The sequence below is a fragment of the Oncorhynchus mykiss genome, chromosome 25 (assembly GCF_057628025.1).
Source record: "Oncorhynchus mykiss isolate SJ-2025 chromosome 25, ASM5762802v1, whole genome shotgun sequence".
Classification (NCBI taxonomy): Eukaryota; Metazoa; Chordata; class Actinopteri; order Salmoniformes; family Salmonidae; genus Oncorhynchus; species Oncorhynchus mykiss.
In genome coordinates, this window is record NC_143046.1 from 63,215,290 (window position 1) to 63,242,779 (window position 27,490).

The 27,490-nt window shown below is 42.9% G+C and overlaps 4 protein-coding genes across 8 annotated transcripts in view; 3 read left to right on the top strand and 1 right to left on the bottom strand.

The window, feature by feature from the left end:
* Positions 1 to 1,128: 1,128 nt before the first annotated feature.
* Positions 1,129 to 11,948, top strand: LOC149972086 (transmembrane protein 39B-like). Of its 5 annotated transcripts, none has more exons than XR_016491941.1 (5): positions 1,129 to 1,457; positions 1,769 to 1,837; positions 2,160 to 2,381; positions 2,605 to 2,844; positions 3,382 to 3,927. XR_016491941.1 is itself a non-coding variant. In XM_090220712.1 (5 exons), exons 3-5 carry the CDS (start codon positions 2,251 to 2,253, stop codon positions 11,895 to 11,897), a joined length of 288 nt encoding a protein of 95 aa, XP_090076838.1. In that variant the 5' UTR covers positions 1,129 to 1,457; positions 1,769 to 1,837; positions 2,160 to 2,250; the 3' UTR covers positions 11,898 to 11,948. The 5 variants fall into 5 exon arrangements, 1 of the variants encoding a protein (XP_090076838.1); XR_016491940.1 differs by having other exon boundaries at positions 2,626 to 2,844; XM_090220712.1 differs by lacking the exon at positions 3,382 to 3,927 and adding an exon at positions 11,823 to 11,948 and having other exon boundaries at positions 2,763 to 2,844.
* Positions 10,754 to 14,256, top strand: LOC110505460 (transmembrane protein 39B-like). Its single transcript, XM_090220711.1, has 4 exons — positions 10,754 to 12,156; positions 12,411 to 12,598; positions 13,642 to 13,747; positions 13,884 to 14,256. The coding sequence occupies exons 1-3, from the start codon at positions 11,944 to 11,946 to the stop codon at positions 13,643 to 13,645; spliced, it is 405 nt and encodes a 134-aa protein (XP_090076837.1). The 5' UTR covers positions 10,754 to 11,943; the 3' UTR covers positions 13,646 to 13,747; positions 13,884 to 14,256.
* Positions 14,257 to 14,787: 531 nt separating this feature from the next.
* Positions 14,788 to 21,248, top strand: ccdc28b (coiled-coil domain containing 28B). Its single transcript, XM_021584693.3, has 6 exons — positions 14,788 to 15,119; positions 16,890 to 17,190; positions 17,321 to 17,490; positions 17,653 to 17,807; positions 18,903 to 18,925; positions 19,063 to 21,248. The coding sequence occupies exons 2-6, from the start codon at positions 16,952 to 16,954 to the stop codon at positions 19,115 to 19,117; spliced, it is 642 nt and encodes a 213-aa protein (XP_021440368.1). The 5' UTR covers positions 14,788 to 15,119; positions 16,890 to 16,951; the 3' UTR covers positions 19,118 to 21,248.
* Positions 21,249 to 21,517: 269 nt separating this feature from the next.
* Positions 21,518 to 27,490, bottom strand: part of LOC110505461 (TOG array regulator of axonemal microtubules protein 1) — a 36,925-nt gene continuing 30,952 nt past the window's right edge. Inside the window, exons 20-22 of the mRNA XM_021584691.3 lie at positions 23,281 to 23,500; positions 23,082 to 23,168; positions 21,518 to 22,757 (exon numbers count right to left, since the gene is read on the bottom strand). Of these exons, the coding sequence (XP_021440366.3) occupies positions 22,498 to 22,757; positions 23,082 to 23,168; positions 23,281 to 23,500 (567 nt within the window). The 3' untranslated portion in view covers positions 21,518 to 22,497. The remainder of the gene's footprint in view (positions 22,758 to 23,081; positions 23,169 to 23,280; positions 23,501 to 27,490) is intronic.

The following is a 27,490-nucleotide window of genomic DNA, read 5'->3' on the forward strand; positions in this document are numbered from 1 at the left end:
GATCTGATCATAACAGCAAAGCAATGTGAAGTTTATGGACTGAATGAATATACTGTGGTACAAATTATTTAGTTCCAACAACGGGGCTGTAGAGGAGCGTTTCAAGTTCCTTGGTGTCCACAGCAACGATCTATCACGGTCCAAACTCACTAAGACAGTCGCGAAGTGGGCACGACAAAACCTTTTCCCCGTTAGGAGACTGAAAAGATTTGGCATAGGTCCCCAGATTCTCAAAAAGTTATGCTGCTGCACCATCGAGAGCATCCTGACCGGTCGCAACACCACCTGGTATGGTAACTGCTCGGCATCTGACCGTAAGAGGTACCGGAGCGCTACATTTAGGACCAAAAGGCTCCTTAACGGCTTCTACTCCAAGCCATAAGACTGCTGAACAATTAATCAAATGGCCACCGGACTATTACATTTGTTTTATATAGGTCTGCTACTCGCGGTTTATGCAGTCACTTCATCCCTACCTACATGTAGAAATTACCTCTAACCTATATCCCCGCACACTGACTCGGTATATAGCCTTTAGTTTATTTGGTAAATATTTTCTTAACTCTTTTTGAACTGCACTGTTGGTTAAGGGCTTGTAAGTAAGCATTTCACGGTAAGGTCAACGCTTGTTGTATTATGGTAAAATTGTTAACTCGTGAATCTCCAAATAAAAATGATTAGGACGTAATATGTAAATACAGTATTCCCACAGAACGACGAGATATAATTCACTGGATTTATAAATATAAATAAATATGAAGCTTGGCGTTTCCACTAAACTACCAAATGTAGTGGAGAGGAAAGCTCAGCCGCCGGCCAGTGGGAGAAGACGTGGGGGGAAAAAATGATTTTGGCCTACATTCTGAACATATTCTCATCGATGAAACATTTACTCTCAATACAGTTTTCTATTCCCAAAGATGTAATCTGTTATGAACAGAGTGGACTACATTTTGTAGATTTTACACTTTGCCAGAGTTTTTAAAAAATCCGTTGTTTAAAAGGAGCACAAAGGCGAATTGAGTTATTGCACAAGTGTACTTCACATAGTATCCGTTTCCTACCGGAAATATGCAAATGTCTGCTAGAACGAGCCAATAGGACCTCGCTAGCTCGTGCTTGGCTCTGCCCATCTATTTGCTTGTTCTACCCACCATGACGCATCTGTTCCCATTGGAAACGGCATGCTGTAGTCTATTTTGGTTTAGTCATACACATATTTGGTATTGCATGATGTCTCTTTAAAGAAACACTCCTCTCCCACATGTCATGATGTCCTCATCACGTCCCCATGCTATCACACATCTGTAGTACCTCATCAACACAATGATCAACTTCGTTTATTATAATGGGGAACGTGCATTTTTCTCAACAAATGCTCAGAAAGTTTGTGTTGTGTAACCTGCTACTTCATATACTGCAACCGCATTTGAGATAAAATCCCTGTCCAAACCTCGGTAAGCTTACATTTTGTATGATTTGGGTAACGTTAGCTAGCTAATAGCTAGCCATTATGCTGTCTGTTTATATGGTAGGCCGCAGTCTTTGGTATTTTGTCGAGCATGCATTTTTACTGTCTTGCCGGAAAGACTGGTTTGGCGGAAAGACACGTTTTTATCTCGTGCACGTTACGATAATATGCATGGTACTTGTGTAATATATGTATGACCTGTCGCATCATTGATGAAACTCGGTTTTGTGTGTCAGTTCCCGGAAAATATGTTGGTCTCGCCTCATGAGTAAATGTGGTTTCTTCTTTGCCTGACAGGTGTGGCATATCAAGAAACTGATTAAACAGCATGATCATTACACAGGTGGACCTTGTGCTGAGGCATCGGTTAGCAGATATTTCTAGACTTGCAGTATGTTTGTTCACATTGTACTCAGGCCAGTTATTATCAGGTGGATAAATAGCAAATCACTCTTTCATGATCTGTCAATGTTTAGTTCAATATGCCTTATAAACATGATCTTTGATTTGAGTATTGTAAATGCAAAATAACCTTTATGGTTGAAATGTAAAGTGCCCAATCTTAATTGACTACTGTCCATGACATCACCGGGCTGCAGTATATCATAGCATTGCTAGATGACCATATTTCTTTTGAGCGGTGATGCCTATAGAAATAAGAAAATTAACCCACTTTTCTAATCACCAGGGTGATTTCCTACAGTTTGATCAGTTTAAAGAAAGAGTAGCGCTCAGACACACAAACATACAAGACGAAGGGAAACGTGGGGGTGTCTGCGATGGCAGGTGGACGGAGAGGGGTCAACCGCACTGCTTACTGCAGGTCTCCAATAAACAGTGAGCCAGGCTCAGTCAGCAATGACAACCACTCTACCAGCTCCCCAGTCACAGGTGTTTGCTCTCGGACAAGGTGAGAGGATATTGGGATCATATGGGTTGACTGTGTACTACATAGAACACTGTGACATGTTTTAAGAGTGTTTCTTTATTCCTTGATTATAGACAGCTGTTTTTTTTGCATAGAGTGTAGGCCCATACCACTGTCCTGCTGTTGTGGAGGGTGAGAATAGTAATAAGCTATAGTCTTTAGATATCAACCTGTAGTAACACAAAGTAATCTTTTGATTTGAAAGCCCTGTGTGTTGTACCGTTAGGATTGGCTCGGGTACGAGCCTATCCAGTCCCCCGTTGGCAGCCCAGACCGTGGTTCCTGTGAAGCACTTTAAGATCCCTGTTATCCATGGACACAAAACATTCTGTTCAAGCTGCACTTGTTCTTCTGCCACCTCAGTGCCCTCTTTGTCCACTATGTCAACATCTACAAGACTGTGTGGTGGTACCCCCACTCACACCCACCCTCACACACCTCGCTGGTGAGTCCACCCACTCTCACTGACTGATGATGTTCTGTGATTTTGGTGCTGTTTGTTGTCTGTCTAATTTGGCTTTTAAAGTTCATGGCTGACTTTGGGAGATGATTGGTTTGTTTGATTGTGTGTGGTGACTTCATTACCATTGTAGGGTCAGCGATAGCTTAGGTTGGAGACTGTATGGTAGATGCACATCACTCACTCTAGTTAACGACCACAAACTCCGACATAAAGAGTAAAAAACTAAATGTACTTTATTCCAGAGGCTTCCAGTATGTACAGCAGTGGTCACCAACCTTTTCTGAGTCAAGATTACTTTCCCAGTCAAAAAGCAAGCTGAGATCTACCGCTCAGAATAAATGTAAAAAAAATAACATTAACCTAAAAAACTGTTCTGTAGGAATGAGGGTTGTGCACTATGCCTAATACATTGTGACAGTATATTGGCTATGCCTGGCTTGCCAGTATTGTTCTTCTCAGACCATATTATATTTCAAAGCTTTGATTAAAAAAAAAATGTTTTTTTTTTGTTTATTGTAGCACTTGCGAGGGACAGCTGAGCATAATTTGCCTTTTTATTTTACTGGACTGATGGTATCTACATCTGATGGTCATGCTGCTTTCAAGTTTCCGTCTTGGATGACCGTTCAAAGATATTCTTCCCAGTTGGATCTACTTTTTGTCGGCGTTCCCAGTTGTCTTGAACGCACTGAAGTTGTAGATTTCCGAGTTCCCAGTTGTTTTGAACACGACATTAGTCTCAGCGGCGGAGAGAGCAGCAGAGGGTCCTCCTCTTACGGTCCCTACTCTCTCCTTCCTTTCCTCCGGTGAGACTGACGAGAGAGAGGGGACACCATCTTCCACCTGACTGGCAAAATTCTAGTCGCACCGCATCTGCCTCATGCACAAATCCATATTGTGCCTATGACCAGAGAAAATGAAATATTTCTCGATATTGAAAGACATGATGAGCAGCTAAGAATAATACAAATGCAGGATATTGACACTTGGCTACTCATTCATTGCAGTGGAAGTAGGGAGAAGCATGTTTTGTAATAGTGTTGAATAAAAACTTACATGAACTCACTCACTCAGCTCTTTTCTGTATTCTTTGACAGTCTCACTGGTCATGGTTTTAAAACTCACATAGGTTAGTATTACATTTGCTGTGGTTGTGGAAGCTGTAGGCACGATGATTTGAGCTATCCGATTGGCCAGCGCAGTAGGCGCACTCTATTTAGCCACAGACCTCCTGGTCTGCCGGGTAGGCGGAGTCTGTCCTTTCAGACAAATGAAATGGTTCAGAATTGGAACACTGCCTACCCGGTTCGCAGGTCTTCTGAATCAAGTGTACCTACCGCCAACAGCGCAACACGAAAAAAAAGAGTGCAAGCAATTATGTCTATCGTTGGCTTTTCTACAAACATTTTGGAAATGGACTAGGAATGTTTTGAAGATCGATCAGTCGATCGTGATCAACTGGTTGGTGACCACTGGATAGATATACATGCATACACACACACACACACACAAAACTAGTCAAAAGTTTGGACACACCTACTCATTCAAGGGTTTTTCTTTATTTGTACTATTTTCTACATTGATATAACACACATGGAATCATGTAATAACCAAAAAAGTGTTAAACAAATCAAAATATGTATTTTATATTTGAGGTTCTTCAAATTAGCTATCCTTTGCCTTGACGACAGCTTTGCACACTCTTGGCATGCTCTCAACCAGCTTTACCTGGAATGCTTTTCCAACAGTCTTGAAGGAGTTTACACACATGCTGAGCACTAGTTGGCTGCTTTTCCTTCACTTTGCAGTCCAACTCATCCCAAACCATCTCAATTGGGTTGAGGAAGGGTGATTGTTGAGGCCAGGTCATCTGATGCAGCACTTCATCAGTCTCCTTCTAAGTCTAACCCTTACCCAACCTGGAGGTGTGTTGGGTCATTGTCCTGTTGAAAAACAAATGATAGTCCCACTAAGCGCATACCAGATGGAATGGCGTATTGCTGTGGTAGCCATGCTGGTTAAGTAGGTGTGTGTGTGTGTGTGTGTGTAAACTCAGCAAAAAAAGAAACGTCCTCTCGCTGTCAATTGCTTTTATTTTCAGCAAACTTAACATGTAAATATTTGTATGGACATAACAAGGTTCAACAACAGATGTAAACTGAACAAGTTCCACAGGCATGTGACTAAGATAAATTGAATAATGTGTCCCTGAACAAAGGGAGGGTCAAAATCAAAGTAACAGTCCGTATCTGGTGTGGCCACCAGCTGCATTAAGTACTGCAGTGCATCTCCTCATGGATTGCACCAGATTTGCCAGTTCTTGCTGTGAGATGCTACCCCACTCTTCCACCAAGGCACCTGCAAGTTCCTGGACATTTCTGGGTGGAATGGCCCTAGCCCTCACCCTCCGATCCAACAGGTCCCAGACGTGCTCAATGGGATTGAGATCCGGGCTCTTCGCTTGCCATGGCAGAACACTGACATTCCTGTCTTGCAGGAAATCATGCACAGAACGAGCAGTATGGCTGGAGGGTCATGTCAGGATGAGCATGCAGGAAGGGTACCACATGAAGGGAGGAGGATGTCTTCCCTGTAACGCTCAGCATTGAGATTGCCTGCAATAACAACAAGCTCAGTCCGATGATGCTGTGACACACCGCCCCAGACCACGGACCCTCCACCTCCAAATCGATCCCGCTCCAGAGTACAGGCCTCGGTGTAACTCTCATTCCTTCAACGATAAACGCGAATCCGACCATCATCCCTGGTGAGACAAAAACCACGACTCATCAGTGAAGAGCACTTTTTGCCAGTCCTGTCTGGTCTAGCGACCGTGGGTTTGTGCCCATAGGAACGTTGCCGGGGATGTCTTGTGAAGACCTGCCTTACAACAGGCCTACAAGCCCTCAGTCCAGCCTCTCTCAGCCTATTGTGGACAGTCTGAGCACTAATGGAGGGATTGTGTGTTCCTGGTGTAACTCGGGCCGTTGTTGCCATCCTGTACTTGTCCTGCAGGTAAGATGTACTGATCCTGTGCAGGTGTTGTTACACGTGGTTTGCCACTGCGAGGATGATCAGCTGTCCGTCCTGTCTCCCTGTAGCGCTGTCTTAGGCGTCTCACAGTACGGACATTGCAATTTATTTCCCTGGCCATATCTGCAGTCCTCATGCGTCCTTATAGCATGCCTAAGGCACGTTCACGCAGATGAGCAGGGACCCTGGGCATCTTTCTTTTGGTGTTTTTCAGAGTCAGAAAGCCTCTTTTAGTGTCCTAAGTTTTCATAACTGTACCTTAATTGCCTACCGTCTGTTAGCTGTTAGTGTCTTAACGACCGTTCAACAGGTGCATGTTCATTAATTGTTTATGGTTCATTGAACATGCATGGGAAACGGTGTTTAAACCCTTTGCAATGAAGATCTGTGAAGTTATTTTGATTTTTACGAATTATCTTTGAAAGACAGGGTCTTGAAAAAGGGACGTTTCTTTTTTTGCTGAGTTAAAATATATACACACACACACACACAGTACCAGTCAACTTTGGACATACCTACTTAACCAGCATGGCTACCGCAGCAATATACACTGCTCAAAAAAATAAAGGGAACACTTAAACAACACAATGTAACTCCAAGTCAATCACACTTCTGTGAAATCAAACTGTCCACTTAGGAAGCAACACTGATTGACAATACATTTCACATGCTGTTATGCAAATGGAATAGACAACAGGTGGAAATTATAGGCAATTAGCAAGACACCCCCAATAAAGGAGTGGTTCTGCAGGTGATAACCACAGACCACTTCTCAGTTCCTATGCTTCCTGGCTTCCTATGCTTCCTGTTTTGGTCACTTTTGAATGCTGGCGATGCTTTCACTCTAGTGGTAGCATCAGACGGAGTCTACAACTTACACAAGTGGCTCAGGTAGTGCAGCTCATCCAGGATGACGCATCAATGCGAGCTGTGGCAAGAAGGTTTGCTGTGTCTGTCAGAGTAGTGTCCAGAGCATGGAGGTGCTACCAGGAGACAGGCCAGTACATCAGGAGACGTGGAGGAGGCCGTAGGAGGGCAACAACCCAGCAGCAGGACCGCTACCTCCGCCTTTGTGCAAGGAGGAGCACTGCCAGAGCCCTGCAAAAGGACCTCCAGCAGGCCACATGTGCATGTGTCTGCTCAAACGGTCACCTCATGTGGCTGGAGTGTGTCAGCAGTTCCTGCAAGAGGAAGGCATTGATGCTATGGACTGGCCCGCCCGTTCCCCAGACCTGAATCCAATTGAGCACATCTGGGACATCATGTCTTGCTCCATCCACCAACGCCACATTGCACCACCGACTGTCCAGGAGTTGGCGGATGCTTTAGTCCAGGTCTGGGAGGAGATCCCTCAGGAGACCATCCGCCACCTCATCAGGAGCATGCCCAGGCGTTGTAGGGAGGTCATACAGGCACGTGGAGGCCACACACACTACTGAGCCTCATTTTGACTTGTTTTAAGGACATTACATCAAAGTTGGATCAGCCTGTAGTGTGGTTTTCCTCTTTAATTTTGAGTGTGACTCCAAATCCAGACCTCCATGGGTTGATAAATTTGATTTCCATTGATAATTTGTGTGATTTTGTTGTCAGCACATTCAACTATGTAAAGAAAAAAGTATTTAATAAGAATATTTCATTCATTCATGTTATTTTAGTGTTCCCTTTATTTTTTGGAGCAGTGTATAATATTGCATTTAGAAAGTATTCAGACCCTTTGACATTTTTGCTACGTTACAGCCGTATTCTGAAATTTATTCAATCTTTTTTCCCCTCATCAATCTACACACAATGCCCCAAATTAAAGCCATTTTTTATTTTTTATGTTAGTTTATTTTTATAAATCAGCAATCACATAAGCATTCAGATCCTTTACTCAGTACTTTGTTGAAGCACCTTTGGCAATGATTACATCCTCAAGTCTTCTTGGGTTTGACCCATCAAGCTTGGCACACATCTATTTGGTGAATTTTTCCCATTCTTCTCTGCAGATTCTCTCGAGCTGTCAGGTTGGATGGGGAGCGTCGCTGCTCAGCTATTTTCAGGTCCCTCCAGAGATGTTCGATCGGGTTCAAGTCCGGCCTCTTGCTGGGCCACTCAAGGACATTCAGAGAATTATCCCAAAGCCCCTCCTGCGTTGTCTTGGTTGTGTGCTTAGGGTCGTTGTCCTGTTCTAAGGTGACATTTCGGCCCCCCAGTCTGAGGTCCTGGAGCAGGTTTTCATCAATCGCTCTGTACTTTGCAGCGTTCATTCTTCCCTCGATCCCGACTACTCTCCCAGTCCCTGCTACTGAAAAACATCCCCACAGCATTATGCTGCCACCACCATGCTTCTCCTTAGGGATGGTGGCAGGTTTCCTCCAGATGTGACACTTGGCATTCAGGCCAAAGAGTTCAATCTTGCTTTCATCAGACCAGAGATTATTGTTTCTCATGGTCAGAGTCCTTTTGGTGCCTTTTGGCAGACTCCAAGCTGGCTGTTGTGTGCTTTTCATTGAGGAGTGGCATCCTTCTGGCCGCTCTACCATGAAATCCTCATTGGTGGAGTGCTGCAAGATGGTTGTCTTTCTGGAAGGTTCTCCCATCTCCAAAGGGGAACTCTGGAGCTCTGTTGAGCTCGAGCTCGAGCTCTGCTCTTTACTTTCATTTTGGGGCACCACGAGAGTGGTTGTTTAAAGAGTTACCATCTCCCGAATTAAACTCTAAAGGCCTTTAACTATCTCATCCACAAAACAGTCAATGTATTTATCATAACCTTGTATCATATCATCATTCTGAACAGTCGTAACCTCGTAACCGGGGCTCGAGGTGCTTGACCAGTCGGAAAAAGCCAACATCATCCACGACAGAACGGTTGATTGTCAAGGGCAATGAATTCCATTATCTTGTCGTTTTTATGGATTTCGCCTTTGAGTTGTCTCGTTGACATTTTTCTTACTCTTTCAAATGACTGCTCAACTTGAACCTGTTTAGGTGTTCAAGTGCGCTTAGTTTTTTTCTGCTTTTGTTCTAAGTAGTTGCTGAACGGCTGGGGATGATGCTCTTTCAAATTATTAATTAGGTTTTTGGTATTGAACGTTTTCACTTTCTCCCCTCCTCGGGAAATAATAGCAGCACAAACATTGCATATGGCCTTTTTGGTATCTTCCTTTGAAACTTAAATAGATCCACACAGCAGACATTGTGGGCTAGGTTAGGAATGGTGTGTAGCACTATTTTTTTTGTCGTGTCATTACGTCATCTACGTTATATAGGTATGAACGTCAGCTTTGACATCGGCTTTAAACTAGACATCGGGCCGATATTGGCATTTTTAGCTAAGATCGGCCGATTTCCAATATGCTTACCGATATATCATGCATCCCTACTTAATACCTAGCGGACTGGCACAATATGGTGGCTTGTTACAAAAAGACATGTAGGGCGAGAGAGGGACAGAGACATAATACTTTGGTAAACTACTCTCACAATAATCATATACTTTGCACACCGCCGTCCATTTTGGAGTAAGAAATCATGAATGTATTTACGTGTGAATGCCTTGGTTTGCCGTGTATCTCTGTCGGAACCAAGCCTTCTTGGAAAGGGGTTTGGTTGGGTCTTTCTGCTGCACGCTTGTAATGCTCTGATTGTCCAAAAAGGTCCCCACCTGTGTTCTACTGTTGTTGTCTGGTATCCGTTGTCGTGTAGTCCTGGACAGAACTAGATTTTATTCTACTTTCCGTTCGCTCCTGAAGCTGATTCTTTGAAGATAGGCTAGCCAGCCGTGTCAGTGGTTCCCAGTGGGGTGATGAATATAATGGTTTGAAGAGGGTAGTAGAATGGTCCCACTTAAATTAGCTTTACTTAGGACAGCTAATCAGCCGTACCAGATCATCTCAATGATGATCAATGGAAACAGGATGCCCTTTAGCTCAATTTCGAGTCTCATAGCAAAGGGTCTGAATACTTATGAAATTAAGGATTTGTGTATTTTTAAAAATTTATCTTAGCAAAAAAAATCAATAACTGTTTTTGCTTTGCCACTATGGGGTTATTGTGTGTAGATTGAGGAAATTGTTTATTTAATAAAAAAATGTAATACAGCAACGTGGGAAAAGTCAAGGGGTCTGAATACTTTCCGAAGGCACTATAGTCAGAAATAAGTTTGGAACATCAAATCTCAATAAAATCCCAATATTGAATCGCAATACATTTAGTATCGTGAGAATCGCAATGCATACCTAAGTATCGTGGTAATATTATATTGTGAGGTCCCTGGCAATTCCCAGCTCTAGTATCTTCAGGTAAGTGCAATTATTTCCACAGGGATAACAAAAATGAGGACATTGTCAGATAACCGTATGGCAGATAAACTACATCTGATGAAAAGTGACATTTACAACTAGCCTTCTAGAATGTAAACAAAACCCACAAGCCCAAATAGTGGACATGAGTCGCTGCGTGATCTCTTAGATAGTATCCCATAACAAAAAAGCAAGAGAACTGGAGCAATGTATTGTACCAAACACTGAAACATGACTTAAACCAAGAAATGTCTCTCTTATAAATGTAGGCAAAATCCCAAATATGCTCCCACAACCATTGTGTGAGGGTTTGTTTGTATTTGACCACATTAGGTGGACATAATGTCACTACAGATTTTATAAATGATTGACAATGTCCCGTTTATGGAGGACCGGATGTGCATATTGGCAGTGTCCTTTCTCTGTACTTTGTCATCTGACAAATTTGATGAACTACATCCTGAAAGTGATTCCTTTCCAAATGTTGTCACTATACTGTTATAAATTATTTCACTTCTCATGGCATGCTAACTTAGTTTTCAGTAAGTAATATGAAGTTTTGTCTGATGCAGAAAGAACTTCTACCTCTATTCAGTCATCATACTGGCTCGCAGGCTGATTGCAGTGATTGTAAAAGAGGTAGGAATTCACATTTAGCTATTTTTGATAATATAGATTTGTTATAAACAATACAGCAATTTGCATCACTTTTACTCATGCAAGTGTTATTCTGTGATATTTCTCAATTTAATGTTTTTTTTGGCACCATTCTGTTTGTTTTTTTCTCAAACTCACTTGGGTCTTTTTCTGTCCCTAATACCTTATTGTCATATAACAAATGTCATTCCTGTCTGCCCCCCTTTTCTCTCTCTCTGCCTCTCAAGGCGTCCCAGAGTGGGAAGCTCTCGTTCCCTCACTCTATCTTCCTGGTGATGGCACAGTTTGCTGTACTCACGCTGATGGGCTGGAGTCTGTCGCTCCCTCATATACAGTGGGGCAAAAAAGTATTTAGTCAGCCACCAATTGTGCAAGTTCTCCCACTTAAAAAGATGAGAGAGGCCTGTAATTTTCATCATAGGTACACTTCAACTATGACAGACAAAACGAACGAAAAAAATCCAGAAAATCACCTTGTAGGATTTTTAATGAATTTATTTGCAAATTATGGTGGAGTCTTTATGGGTGACAATTTTGTATTGTTAAAAAAAATGTCTTTCTCTGAGCAATTTTATTAGTTGTTAAATGATAAATATTTTTAAAAGTTCTGCATACATTGTAACTCAATATTTGTTTGATTTATTTTATATATATATATTTTTCTGTTGATTATATTTATTTGATTTTGTCATTTCTGCTCATTTTTTATTGAGGATGCCATTCATTTTAGAGGTGACTGTACATGACTTATTCACTGCCCAACAACACTCACTAGTATCAACCTTCACTAGGGATCAGAGCCCTTGTCAAGTTCAACGACTCTGAACACCTCCAGTGTCTCAGAGTAACGTGATGCTCTCCATACAGCTCAAGTCGGTCATCAGTGTCGATTAGGATTCAAATGACATGAATAGCCTGAAAGATAGCCATGTCAGTTTGGAATACATTGTAACCTGAAAGTTCCGCAATCCCCTGTTTCCACAGGTTCGGGATGTACACATAACGTTTCCAGTTAAACTGCTACTTCTGCCAGGTAGGGCCACTCTCGCCCATCACTAGCATTGGCTCGAAGGAGCTGGGCAGCGTGGGGCGCGGGCGTGACTACATGACGGCTCTGAAGGAGACGTGGAAGCAGCACACCAGCCAGCTGTACGGGGTCCAGGCCATGCCCACACACACCTGCTGCCTCTCCCCAGACCTCATCTGCAAAGAGGTGGAGTACCTGAAGATGGACTTCAACTGGAGGATGAAGGAGGTGCTGGTCAGCTCCATGCTCAGTGCCTACTACGTGGCCTTCGTACCTGTATGGTTTGTTAAGGTGAGTAACAAATAAGTGACTTCCCAGCCTTATGTTATGTGTTGTGACGTGCTAACTACTGAGATTTGAGAAAGGAGGGTCTACCGTCAGATCTCCCTTTTTTGTTTTTTGCACCGTAGTGCAGCATTGTTATATATCGCCAATTAGGTTTGTCAACATAATCAAAAATAGATACATTGCTTGATGCCTGCAGTTGCAATGTGTCTCTGTGGTTTTCTGGCTGCTTATTCTGGTTGTGTGCTGGTCCTCTGCAGAGCACACAATGCGTGGACAAGCGTTGGTCCTGTGAGCTCTTCATCCTGGTGTCTGTCAGTACCTCAGTCATCCTCATGAGGCACCTGCTGCCCCCACGCTACTGTGACCTGCTCCACAAGGCTGCAGCACACCTGTGCAGCTGGCACAAAGTGGACCCTTCTCTCTGTTCCAACGTCCTGCAGCACATGTAAGTACTACTAGTGAGGAGGCATTACGGCCTGAGAAGCACGTATGTGATCACTGAGGGTTTGGGAGGGACTAGAATTCTGTAATTACTTTAGTAATAACATTGTTTTTAATATTGTTGTTACTCATAAGCGTCCGCTTAGGGCCCCACGGCCCCCAGGGGCCTCCCAACCAACAAACAAAACAAATGAGGAAATCAGTTGATTTGAACGTACTGTTAGTATAGTAGAAAAAACGTGTAATTTCAAAATTTGGTAGTGCATCAGCAGTTTTCATCTTTTTAGGTCAGTCACTCAATTAGCCCATTTCATCTAACATGTTATATGTTTCTAGGTAAGTTAGTCTAGCCAGCAATCTAACCCTTGTAGTTATCATGGCAGAATCAGGGGCCCTGACGTCGCGGGGGCCCCCATTGATTTTGTTATTCACTCAGATATCATAAGAACATGGCAAAAGTCATGGCAAAATGTGTAGAATAGCAGGAAATTAGCCTTAAAAACTGCTAAATGTTTTCTCCATCCCTTGGCAAAATGATTTGAACTTCAGGAAATTAGCTTTATAACTGTAACATTTTCTCTACGCTGCCAAGAGGGCCACTAAAATGTTTTGCCCACGAGGGGCAGGGGCCCCCCAACCACTCTCGCTTAGGGCCCCCAAAAAGCTAGAAACGGCCCTGTTACTTGCTGTATATTCAGAGGCATCATGCACCTGCATACAGTTGGAGGCAAATACAGGAATTCATTTGAATGAGACAATGAAGTCTGGAAAGAACATTTGTTCATCCTCACTATGTTAATCCATCCAATCGTAGTCACAGGGAGAGTGGACCAGCGAATCAGGTCTTTAATTTTGCCAATGAGGGGAGTGTAGTTTTCTTTAAACAGATTCTTAAGGGCTGAGATATTTGTATCCATTTGGCTTCCAAGAGAAAGGACAGACTAAACTCTGCTCATCTGATAGCTGGCTATTTAACAGACGAGCGTTCGATTTACTAAGATTTGCTTTGTATCTATTTGAACCCTCTTCTCTCTTTTCCTCCTACAGATGAATGGAAGAGTACATGTGGCCCCAGGGTGTCCTGGTCAAACACAATAAAAATGTATACAAGACCATAGGGCACTACAAGACCATAGGCCACTATCGCTTTTATGTGAGTAACACCAACTGCAAGACGGTTCTTGTTTGCGCCTCAGGCAGCCAAAGCTAAAGGGCTTGTTGTACTTCCAGACATTGTTTGTTCAATAACAACATGCCTCCTCTTTTTTTTGTCTATTTTAATCCTTTAGTTTTTCTTCAACAAACCCTTACGAATATTGAACATCTTGGAAGGTGCGATGATATTCTACCAGCTCTACTCGTTGATATGCTCAGAAAGGTGGCATCAGATGATATCCTTGGCTTTAATTCTCTTCAGCAACTACTACGCCTTCTTCAAGCTTCTCAAAGACAGAATAATCTTAGGCAAGGCACACTCATACTCCAATAGCTCACCCGACCAGAAATTAAGTTAAAGACGTTATTTATTGCTGGTAATTTGTCTTGGAACAAGAAAACACACATGAGAGCTTTGTATTTTTCCTACAACTGTATTTTGTATCACTGTTTTTGTTCTGAGCTGCCATAATAAAAAATAAACATATTTTTGTATTCCTTTTAAAGGTTCTGCCCATGATTCTTTGTGGTTGAACTGTTGTGTTGACCCATGTTGTCTGATGTCTTCTCTTTCCCACTAGAGGGCTCCTTACCACACCTACAACTCTATTAATTTATTTATCTATTAATTTATTTTCACCAACAATGTCAATATAATTTCTTTTTCAATATAGATATTGGATATAGAGTATTTCAATATAATCAAAGAATGATTATTAACATTTAGAATGTGTCAATATCACAGCTATATCACAGCTATATTGTTTCTCATTATTTAAAAATGTGCCTATTCACAGAAGACATGGCTCTAAAGCTGCTAATAACTTGTGAAAAATGAAACATTTTACTAGGGGCCTAAACCCACTCCAGGCTGGTGGCATTGTTCTCAAGTATTGGTATTTTTCCAATGCTATCTTTCAAAAGAATCTTCTATACATCCCTTTTTATCTTGGCAAGCAGGTCCACCTGACAGAGCCGCATTGAATGCACTTTAGCATCTTTCAACAACGTGCTCATGGGACCTAAATTATCTGGCTTGCACTCTCCATCCATGAGCATGACCACTCAGACTTGTTGTGATGGGACAATTATAGTGCATGTTCCCGTTCATTGGATCATATCCCAGTGGAAGAAATGTTGTGTCTGGCCCTTTAAGTGCAGGATAAAGACGTATAGCTCCGTGGTGAGTGAGCTCCATTGCCGCGTCTGGGATTTTATTTAGCGTTTTCTATGTGGCTGTTGTCCACTACTCGTATTATTTTTTCAATTAATCAAACGTTATGAAGAAGATGTGTATGAGATGATAAACATTCTTCAGGGGAAAGGGACGCGGTGTTCGTTTGACAGATTTTTCGTGCGTAATACACTCGGTAAGTGATCTATTGTCTTCTGATAGACGCATTTGTTCATGTCATTTACATGGTTTACTGTAAATACGCCATTGATATGTTTGATATAATGCGCTCTTTTTGTCTTGTAGTTTACATTATTGCGAGTGGATTTATTTATTGCACAGTTTAGTGGTGGATCAAGTTGACTGTGTGGGTTAGTGGCCATCTTTGGACCACAGTAGTCCATTGATTTAAATTCAGATGAGGATGACTATAGCCTATTCTGTATCGCTTTTCATTATTCACTGTATGAAATAATAATGAATTAACCATTATAATACAACAACCGGATATGAGATGTTCTATTTGGGCTAGGCTATAAAAAGAAGAACCGTGCGCATCAACGTCCTAGAATAAACACGTCTCTGGTCCAATCCACTGTCATTATCTCTTGCCCGTGCAGCCATCGGTTAAAAACCTTTTTCATTAAATTAAATATATTTTAATATATGTAAAGCAATGTGTTTGTGGGATGCACACATATATATATTCATCTGATTTCTTGAAATTAAAAATCGTATTGGTAACAGTGAAATGTAGGTCTACAATCTCACTAATCACTCACAAGTAAAATAAAGTTGTGAACATAACTTCTGTCATTTTTGCCAATATGATTGATGGTCCACGTGTTTTCAGCTACATCAGTTGAAAGACTTGTTTGCAATGTGTTGTCAGACCAATTACAAGGACATGATGCATTCTAAAAATACCTCAGGGGAACTGTTTCACACAGGCTTATTACACAGGGACAGATGTTCTAAAATGAATCCTCATCATTTGATGTTTTCACCCATAAGCCTGTAGTATTGCGTGAATGTGTGACTTTGTTCACCTTGAACATTCACAAAGCTAGTCAAAATGATGAATATTTGAGAATATTAGGTTGGGTACATTCACCCCGGCAGCCATCCAGCCATGAATTCTCCTGCAGTGAACCCCTTTGTTGTTTGCCAGAGTATCTTGTGTCGGTGATAAGAGGCTGCTTCAATTTAGCAGCCTGGTAGTATTCAAGATACAGCAAGTGCTACCATTTGAAATGAGAGAATTTCATCAATTTGACTTTATTAGATGTTTTTTTACCCCTTTTTCTCCTAAATTTTATGCTGTGCAATTGGCAGTTTGTCTTGTTTCATGGCTGCAACACCCATACATACGGACTCGGTAGAGACAAAGGTCGAGAGCCATGCGTCCTCCGAAACACAACCCAACCAAGCCGCACTGCTTCTTGACACAATGCCCACTTAACCCGAAGCCAGCTGCACCAATGCACTGGAAGAAACACATACACCTGGCAACCGTGTCAGCGTGCACCGTGCCCAGCCCGCCACAGGAGTCGCTATTGCGCGATGGGACATGGACAGCCCTGCCGGCAAAACCCTCAACCAACCCGGACGATGCTGGGCAAATTGTGCACCGCCCCATGGGTCTCCGGCTGCGACAGAGCCTGGACTCGAACCCAGAATCTCTAGTAGCCTTAGACCACTGCACCACTCAGGAGGCCATCAATTTGACATTTAGCAGGTCTACCAAGTAAAATATCTGTTGTTGGGTGGTGGTTCACTCTTTCCCTTTCCCGGCTTAGTCATGATTTTACATGTTCCTAGCTTACAAACAATGGAGAAACTGTTATGCATTATACTTAACATGCATTTCCTTAGCTAAGACCCTGTGTATCCTCCAAGCCCTCTCCAGTCCTGTCAGGGAGTGGAAGTGCTAGCGCCTGACTTCCTACCGTTATTGTTGTTACAGGACGTCCTGAAGCTCAGGCAGGGTCCACTCATCTTACCCAGAGGATTTCACACTAACAAGCCATGGAGGACAAGCGTAAGAAGCGGAGCCCCAAGGTGTCTCTACCCCAGCCCCCTCCTCCCCCGGTCAACCCCCGTAAGCTCTCAGTCCTACCCTCCAGTAAGAGTGCCACCTTCTCCCTTGGCCTCCCCCAACCCCCCTCCCCCAAAAACAGAGGCAAGTTCAAGAGGTCCATTGGGGCAGTAGGACAGTCCAAAGATGTGCTCAGTGTGGTCGTAGCAGCTCCACCAAAGACCACAAGGTTTGTAACAGTCACAATGTCTACTTTAATGAGTCAAATGAGTTGGATTGACAAAATGTATATTGGAGGTTGGATTAATGTAAAGGTTCTGTTTACTGTTATTTCCTGTTGTCTGGTCTGTCTTCACCAGGCCTCACAAGGAGAAGGCCAGGGCTCCCCAGCCAGCAGGGCCCAGTAAGATGGCCCAGTCCTCCCCGCTGCAGCACTCCTTCCTCACGGATGTGTCTGATGTGAGAGAGATGGAGGGAGGCCTCCTCAACCTGCTCAATGACTTCCACTCCGGAAAACTGCAGGCTTTTGGTAAGATGATTATGGACCACCCAGTGAATACTGAAACACAGTTACGCAGTGGAAATACAGCCATTTGTTTGACATTGTGCCATAGTACCGTGGTCACGTAGAAAGTTATGTCCCGTCGACAGATATATAAAGGTGTGAATGACGCTTGCTGTGTCCTCTCAGGGAAGGTTTGCTCCTTTGAGCAGCTGGAGCATGTGCGTGAAATGCAGGAGAAGCTTGCACGGCTACACTTCAGTCTGGACAGCCATGTGGAGGAGCTGTCAGAGGACAAGAGGAAGTGTGCCTCTGACCACAACCTGGAGCACCTGCTCTGCAATGTAAGCACCTAACATAACACTCTCTACAGTACTCAATTCATGATTTACTCACACTGTAGCACACAGCTCACCACATTTATGTCCTTACCCAGAACATAATCCATTGGGCTAAAAGAGGTTGAATCAACATTGTTTACACATAATTTCAACAACAAAAAATGTGATGTGATGACGTTGAATCAACGTGGAAACTGATTGGATTTGGGGGGGAAAGTAATTAACGCATGGGAATTTAGTCTATTTTTCAACAAACGTTTAACCCAAATCCAATGACGTGACACGTTTTGTTGATTTCACAATGAATTCCACGTTAGTTGTAAACGCAATCAAATGTACATCGAAACTAGACGTTGACCTGAAGTCTGTGCCCAGTGGGTAGGGTCATATTGAGCCACACTGTAGTCAAGTGCAATGGTTATTTACATGCTGTTTTTAAATATGCAGAATATGGTTATTCCCATACATTGTTTACATCCTAAGCAGATGCTCTTGAGTCATATTTTCCCTCCAGCACACTGCTGTCTTTTGGACAACATCTAGTCCAAAGATGTGCTAATTAATAATGCATGCTTTTCACATACTATCCAGGTACACAGTAGTTGGCTGTGGAGAGGCAGCAAACATTGAGAACGACAGACCAGAGACAATTTGACCTTCGGCCCAAAATGTCAAATGTGTCAATTGTTAGTTTGATTTCTAGCATCCACTGCTGTGGTGTGGTATTTGTGCTGGGGGGGGAATTGCTGTGGTATGTGTGAGGGTGGTGTGAAAGCCCTTCAGTTCATTAGAGATATGGGTGCCAAGAATACTCTGTAGCCATAGCAGCAGAGAATAATGTAGCAGCAAAACAGATGGGCTGTGAAATTACTTTTCACTGTGTAGATTAGCTAGAAGAATTTAATTTAATAATTTTGGTTTATTTAGGGCTTACTAACAGTGATACAATGATTGATGTGGTGAAATGATGTTGAGTATTGATCTAACATTCTGTAGGCTATTGTTGTGTAAGTCTATGCTTCCGTCTAATGAATTTTGACTCCGATTACCTCAACGTGGGACTACATAATCTGATCATGTTCTTCATTTCCCCTTCAGCTGGAGGAACTCAGCAGCTCAATGTATCCTTTTCTAAAAGTTGTCTCATAATCTCTGGGATTCAGCTGGCTCACCTGGGAAAACACCGGCTTGGAATCATCTATATTTAGTCTAAATCCTTAACGTGTCTGTGTTGGATCCTTAATGTACCTGTGTCCAGACAAAAACTACACCTGGCTGAAAACCAGGATCTGCCCAAGACGTCTGGACCTTGACAAGGCAGATCAGGATGACAGATTGCTCATCTTCCCACAACGACAAGGAAAGGTTGCCATGATATTGATCCAACTGCCTTAGCACCAAAACTGGGCCATATAAAGCCCCTGGTTAGATCATGATTTGTATATGATTGATTCAATCAGGTGTCAACTGTCAAGCACATCAACTGTGATCTAGCGATAAATACTCCACATTCATAGCACAAGTTCTGCTTATTTTAGTTATTGCACTGTGCTTTAGCCTACATCTTTTGTCAAGGAGTATTCCGAAAGTTCAAGAATAGCCTTTGAACTTATACTTGTATAGAGTGCAGTGGCAGGGTACGCTAATGAATCCGGTTGTTATGTGTGTGTGTAAACATCTGTGAAGGAGACAAGATATCCACCATCTTTATCCAACTCCCTGTTTCAGAGGCACACATACTTTATAATATAAAGGAGAACATTTGCTGTAATGTCAGGCATTGATATTGTGCATTTTCTCATTCATTGTCATATGATCATGTCTTTACCGAAATGAAGGACATCATTATATATCTTTGATTGCTAAATATATGTACACAGCCATACAATCAACTGTAGCAGAAATAACATGTTAGCCCATCTTGTCAGTCACTGTGGGTCAGCTCAGCACCTTGGGATGTTCGTCCTGATTTTAAAACCTTCTAGCAAAACATTTATGATTAGGAGGGACACACTGGATGTGGTGGTTAGAAATACAATGTTTATACATCTTTTATGCTTTATAAAGCAGAAGAGAGTACTTGAACAGTGTGAGATATAAATTGTATGTTTTGGTGAAATTTAAATATGTGAGCTAATGTCTAAAATGGATTACTACAGTCTGAAAATGTCCTTGTAGTTTCTCAAACTGGACATTTTCTCACAGCTATGTCAAGAAATTGTTCAACCAAGATATAATGAAACTTGCTGGCTCTGCGTTGGCACTGAGCTGCCTTAGCTTAGAATATTCAGGCATTTGAGGCTCAGCAGTAGCAGCAGCAACCCTCCAAAGCACAAGCCAGCCCCACCAGCCACTGCAATGCTGTAAAACGGATGGACAAACATTTAGGCCATGGTTATTTACCCTTATCCACGAATGGGAGATGTAAAATGAAATTGTGGGTGTGAACATCTGATGCATGTGTATGCAGAGAACATGTTGTAGAAACATGCATAAACACACACACTGCAAGATACTACATTCAAAGAACATTATGCAGTATGTCTCGGGTTGAGTCCAAAGAGTGTTGTACTAGTCAGGTCATTTTGGGACTTAATTTTTGCAAAGTAGTTTAAACTCTTCATGTTAGAAACCAATAACCATCATTTTCACAAGGCAGCTGCTCTCCATTTGCTGTGATTTTCATACAAGTTGCTAAACTCTAAACCAAACTAGTATGCCTAGATCATATACTCATTTCTAAGATGATTAATGTGTCATTGGTTTTAAAAGTTCTGCATGTAGTGTGTATGGGACCAGAGAGTAACTTTCTTTGGTCCATTAGAAGTGTAAGATACAACACCTTTGTTTTACTTCACCTTGCCAAGCCTACCTCTTTTTCCAATATGGCCTGGACCTGAGTCCTATAAGAACTGTAGCTTCTGACTACTAGGACCCTGTTACATATCTGTCAATGAGAACTACCGTCTCAAGGAACTTGACATTTTATACAATCTTGTCTTTTGCTTTGCTATTAAAGCCCTGTGTTTTGCGCAATTTTGTCACATGACCAGGGGTGTATTCATTACAGAAATAGTTTACTGTTTAAGAACCAAACGGAATAAAACGGGGAGGTACCTACCTGTCCAATAGAAACTCTAGTTTGCATGTTCCGTTTGGAGTAAATGGTTTTGTTGCAAAACGAATCAATGTAATTACTACACCCCTGGATTTTTTAAAGATTTAACAAAAGGTCCCATTTTCTTTTTATGTCAGATGGTCCAGCACCATCCTTAGACAATTGCTTACATTTTTGGTGTGGTGCTCATTAAAATGCTTGAAATAAAGGTTAAAATCTAGGTCATGTGACATGAAAGCCCAAAACACAGGGCCCTAACTTTGTCATTTAACCCCTGCAAAACTAATTGTATTTATTTACTTGTAAATAAAAGCAAATCAGTGACAGTAGTCTTGTTTTAACTGACTCAGATGCTCAGTCTTGCATGTAGTGATTGAAATAGATACTTACCTTACAGCGCCATCTTCCTCAAGATTGTTAAAGACCAGGCACACACATTATCCTCTTTTTTTTTCCCTTTGGGGGACACAAGGCAACAAGGCCAACCACACTGACGCATTACAATGATAGTATCAGCAGGCAAGTGGTTTTCCTCTCAATTAAGTTGTTCTCACTCATTTTTAGGCATTAGAATTAAACCAACTGGAGCACTTAGTTTACAGAAATAAACACTTTATTTATATATAAATCTCAGTCTTTCCTCTCATTAATAAACAAGTTCAATATCATTTATAAACACAATTGTGAAAAGCTACTTCAAGACTGGCACTATACTGAAACAGAATCACAGACCTGGGCTTCACTGTCTCTGTATCAATCGTTAGTTTAAAGCTAAATGGTTTCAACGTTATACCCACCCAGTATTGTTGGTTTATTATCCAAAGTTGATTTAGGCATCAGTGTACATATATAATCTTTAAGATTATTATTATTTTTTGATTCCCTGTCCGTACACTTTGGTCATAAAACAAAAAAATAAGACGTCACAACACCACTTCAACAAACTGTCCCAATAGGACTTACAAACGGCAACATTGTACAGCATAAACATTAGGCTAATACTGTGCAATCACACATCTGAGCTAAACAAAAGTCATTTGTAATCATTAATCTTCACTGACAAATCTTTAAAACAACTGCATAAGACATCTTAGAAATATCACATATTACATTTAATGAAACAGCAAAAATATACATATTTCGGTCCCGTTTCCTTTTTGTGCATTTCAATGGTACATTCTTGGTAATGTTGTCTCCGATTTGCGTACAATAAGATTCATAAACAGCGACAATCATATTACGGTACATCCAATGCAATGTACATGACGACAACTATAATGACAGTGAGCGACTTCTTCAAAGTGCAAAGAGAGCAGGTTGTTGAGAATAAGACCTGATGCCAACAGCTGAAGCCTGCCTGCGCTCCTTTATTGAAGAATACCCTAACTTGCTGAGAAGAGAGTTGATTTAAGGGCTCTCATCTTAAAGGACTTTCTATACTCTGTAACGTAAAAAAAAAGTGCAGGCACTACTAGAAATGCAGAACATCTCTGTCTTCAAGTAAGGTCAGTGTTTCTGTTCTTCTGTCTAGGGGGGTTTGGTTGTGTTTTGAAGGTTGTGATTTCTGAGGGGCCTTCAGGGGGAGGGGAGGGTCCTCAGGAACTCGTTGAGGCCCTTGTGGACATTGGCATCCTGGGAGGCGGCGCACTCTGCCAGCCCAGGCCCCATGTGGGTGTAAAGGGCTTGGCACAGGTTGGAAGTGGCCCCCCGCACACTCCCACCCCGGCCGTGGACGGTGCCACTGTGGCTGGATGTGCCCAGGAGGTGCCACAGCAGGGGTAACGCCTTCTGTTCCACCACCTGAGGCTTACGAGGATATAGCTCTGTCACCAGATCTGAAAGACAGGCCAGAGGAGGAGGGAAGAGAAGTGGGGGGAGGAAGGGAAGTGGGGGGGGGGGAGCAAACACGTAACAAGGAGCTTATGAAATGCTGAGAGCATATGGCACTGACACATCCGTTTCTCCCTCCTTGTAAGAAGCTAAAGACTCCTTGGAGGGCAGGCAGAAAGACAGTTGCCATTGCACTGTTGCTTAGCAGTTGTTGTAAACTCAGATCCTAATCCAAATGTTAAAAATCCAATGAAGTTTACAAAGTATCATCTACAGAACCTAGGTTGCTAAGGGGATTTATCTCAAGCAAATTGTTTCAGTGAAAATACCTGCAACCTTCTCTATGAGATCCACTTTAGCCTTGCCACTCAGGAACTGGGCCTTGCTGCAGAAAGGCTGGAGGAGGAGGGTTTTATCTGTGAACAAAGTAAAGGACAAGTCAGAGCTGGTCATCCTCTCAGCTACGTTCCAGCCTCGCATGGAACCTTAAACTAGATGATGTGATCTCAAACATCATCAGACACCTACCAAGGTTTTGGATGAGTGCATGGATGGCTCCAATGGCAGCGCTGTAGATTGCGTTGTTCTTGGAGTTGAGGTGATTGTCCACGATGGCCGGTACCAGGATGTAGACTACCTGGGCCAGGTTATCCTTCATCACAGTGATGATCTTCTGCAGAGACTCCAGAGCGAACAAGTTGACTTTACTGTTGGACTCCTGCAGTCTGGCCTTAAATGCATCAAACACCTGGGAGAGAAGCATTACTATAGATTCAATTATGACCTACTTACATAGGTCCTCTTATCTAGGGGCATTTGCATGGTTTATATTTGGTCAATAAAAGTTATAGCTAGTATTCTTTGTGATAGTCAGAGGACTTCGGCAAATGGCAGCTTAGGGTATATAATAATGAGCGCTGGTTGATTCATAACCTGCAGTCTCTGCAGTTATATCTGCGAGGTGGGCAGATTTAGGGTCATGGAATATTGTGTGGATGAAAGGCGGGTGGGTGGCGGACGGGTTGAATAAAGACAAGCAGGGCTCGAAACGCTTGACCTCAAAAAAAATGTTGGAAAAGAAGAATATATATTTCAATTGTCTGAATGGACATGAAAAAGGTCATGATTCTTGTCATATTAGTAACCCATGCTAGTTGGTGCATCTTTAGATCTCCCCTCTTTCTTAATTCTAACGGATATTTTCATCTCGGAAAAGATGAAACCACTAGCTCGTGCAGTGCGCTACTGAGAATGATGTTTTCCCGTTAATTGCATTTTGGAACATTTGAGCCATCTGCGCATTGTTTTTATTTATTTATTTAAATGTAATTAACTTTTAATCCCTTTTTCGTGGTATCCAATTGGTAGTTACAGTCTTGCCTCATCGCTGCAACTCCCGTACGGACTTGGGAGAGGCGAAGGTTTAGAGCCATACGTCCTCCGAAACACGACCCAACCAAGCCGCACTGCTTCTTGACACAATGCCTGCCTAACCCAGAAGCCAACCGCACCAATGTGTCGGAGTAAACACCGTACACCTGACGACCGTGTCAGCGTGCATGCGCCCAGCCCGGCACAGGAGTTGCTAGAGCGCGATGGGACAAGGGCATCCCTGCCGGCCAAACCCTCCCCAAACCTAGACGACGCTGGGACAATTATGCACTGCCCCATGGGCCTTCCAGGTCACGGCCGGCTGCGAAAGAGCCTGGACTCGAACCAGTATCTCTAGTGGCACAGCTAGCAACTGCGATGCAGTGCCTTAAATCAAATCACATTTTATTTGTCACATACACATGGTTAGCAGATGTTAATGCGACTGTAGTGAAATTCTTGTGCTTCTAGTTCCGACAATGCAGTAATAACCAACAAGTAATCTAACCTAACAATTCCACAACTACTACCTTATACACACAAGTGTAAAGGGATAAAGAATATGTACATAAAGATATATGAATGAGTGATGGTACAGAACGGTATAGGCAAGACGCAGTAGATTGTATCGAGTACAGTATATACATATGAGATGAGTAATGTAGGGTATGTAAACAAAGTGGCATAGTTAAAGTGGCTAGTGATACATGTATTACATAAAGATGCAGTAGATGATATAGAGTACAGTATATACATATGAGATGAGTAATGTAGGGTATGTAAACATTATATTAAGTGGCATTGTTTAAAGTGGCTAGTGATACATTTTTTACATACATTTCCATTATTAATGTGGCTGTTGAGTTGAGTCAGTATGTTGGCAGCAGGCACTCAATGTTAGTGGTGGCTGTTTAACAGTCTGATGGCCTTGAGATAGAAGCTGTTTTTCAGTCTCTCGGTCCCTGCTTTGATGCACCTGTACTGACCTCGCCTTCTGGATGATAGCGGGGTGAACAGGCAGTAGCTCGGGTGGTTGTTGTCCTTGATTATCTTTATGGCCTTCCTGTGACATCGGGTGGTGTAGGTGTCCTGGAGGGCAGGTAATTTGCCCCCGGTGATGCATTGTGCAGGCCTCACTACCCTCTGGAGAGCCTTACGGTTGTGGGCGGAGCAGTTGCCGTACCAGGCGGTGATACAGCCCGACAGGATGCTCTCGATTGTGCATCAGTAGAAGTTTGTGAGTGCTTTTGGTGACAAGACAAATTTCTTCAGCCTCCTAAGGTTGAAGAGGCGCTGCTGCGCCTTCTTTACAACGCTGTCTGTGTGGGTGGACCAATTCAATTTGTCTGTGATGTGTACGCTGAGGAACTTAAAACTTACTACCTTCTCCACTACTGTCCCGTCGATGTGGATAGGGGGGTGCTCCCTCTGCTGTTTCCTGAAGTCCACAATCATCTCCTTTGTTTTGTTGACGTTAAGTGTGAGGTTATTTTCCTGACACCACACTCTGAGGGCCCTCACCTCCTCCCTGTAGTCCGTCTCGTCGTTGTTGGTAATCAAGCCTACCACTGTAGTGTCGTCTGCAAACTTGATGATTGAGTTGGAGGCGTGCATGGCCACGCAGTCGTGGGTGAACAGGGAGTACAGGAGAGGGCTCAGAACGCTCCCTTGTGGGGCCCCAGTGTTGAGGATCAGCGGGGTGGAGATGTTGTTACCTACCCTCACCACCTGGGGACAGCCCGTCGGGAAGTCCAGTACCCAGTTGCACAGGGTGGGGTCGAGACCCAGGGTCTCGAGCTTGATGATGAGTTTGGAGGGTACTATGGTGTTAAATGCTGAGCTGTAGTTGATGAACAGCATTCTCAAATAGGTTTTCCTCTTGTCCAGATGGGTTAGGGCAGTGTGCAGTGTGGTTGCGATTGCGTCGTCTGTGGACCTATTGGGGCGGTAATCAAATTGGAGTGGGTCTAGGGTGTCAGGTAGGGTGGAGGTGATATGGTCCGTGACTAGTCTCTCAAAGCACTTCATGATGACAGAAGTGAGTGCTACAGGGCGGTAGTCGTTTAGCTCAGTTACCTTAGCTTTCTTGGGAACAGGAACAATGGTGTCCCTCTTGAAGCATGTGGGAACAGCAGACTGGGATAAGGATTGATTGAATATGTCCGTAAACACACCAGCCAGCTGGTCTGCGCATGCTCTGAGGACGCGGCAGGGGATGCCGTCTGGGCCTGCAGCCTTGCGAGGGTTAACACGTTTAAATGTTTTACTTATGTCGGCTGCAGTGAAGGAGAGTCCGCAGGTTTTGGTAGCGGGCCATGTCAGTGGCACTGTATTGTCCTCAAAGCGAGCAACAAAGTTATTTAGTCTGCCTGGGAGCAAGACATCCTGGTCCGCGACTGGGCTGGTTTTCTTTTTGTAATCCGTCATTGACTGTAGACCCTGCCACATACCTCTTGTGTCTGAGCCGTTGAATTGCAACTCTACTTTGTCTCTATACTGACACTTAGCTTGTTTGATTGCCTTGCAGGTGGAATAGCTACACTGTTTGTATTCGGTCATGTTTCCGGTCATCTTGGCCTGGTTAAAAGCAGTGGTTTGCGCTTTCAGTTTCGCGCGAATGCTGCCATCAATCCACAGTTTCTGGTTTGGGAATGTGTTAATCGTTGCTGTGGGTATAACATCGTCAATGGGCCTCCAGAGTGGTGCAGTGGTCTATGTACGCATTTTTGAGAAAAACGGTCTGATCTGTTGCATCAGCCTCAATGCTTTAAAAAAAAAAAGGTGTGCAGTGGTTGCACGAATTCTGAATCTGTTATCCCAGAGTTTGTTTTGAACCATATCCATATTTATTATCCCAGCGATGATGGGGACGCACTTAGTTTCGCTCCCAGGAGGGAATTATTTTATAAAAACATAAAAAGTATTTGGTTGTAATTGTAGCCATCCTCCAGGAGAGCTTCCAAGGGGCAATGTTGTTACAGAACCTTTTATCTTCTGGACAAGTAAAAACAGTTCATGTCAAGCCCTGCCTTAAAAAAAAAAAACTTTAAATGTAGCTATAATTGTTGAGCAAATTATATCTATAGGGTACTTTGAGATTTTTATAGAATTATTTTAGTCTATCTGGTATTAGTGCGTAAGCCTAAGCTTTAGGGCCTAACTGTAAGCTCCATGTCTATGACTCTGATTGTGGCCTACAGCGCATTTTCCATATTAGCGGGTTTGGGCCTCAGATTGTCCCATTCTCACATGTAGTCGGGCGGTTGAGGCTGGGTTATTAGCAATTGCGGGCAAACAAACATCTGACCCGCGAACCACTAGTATATATTATAAGGCTAAAGAATATCTGGTTTTGTTCAGATGACGT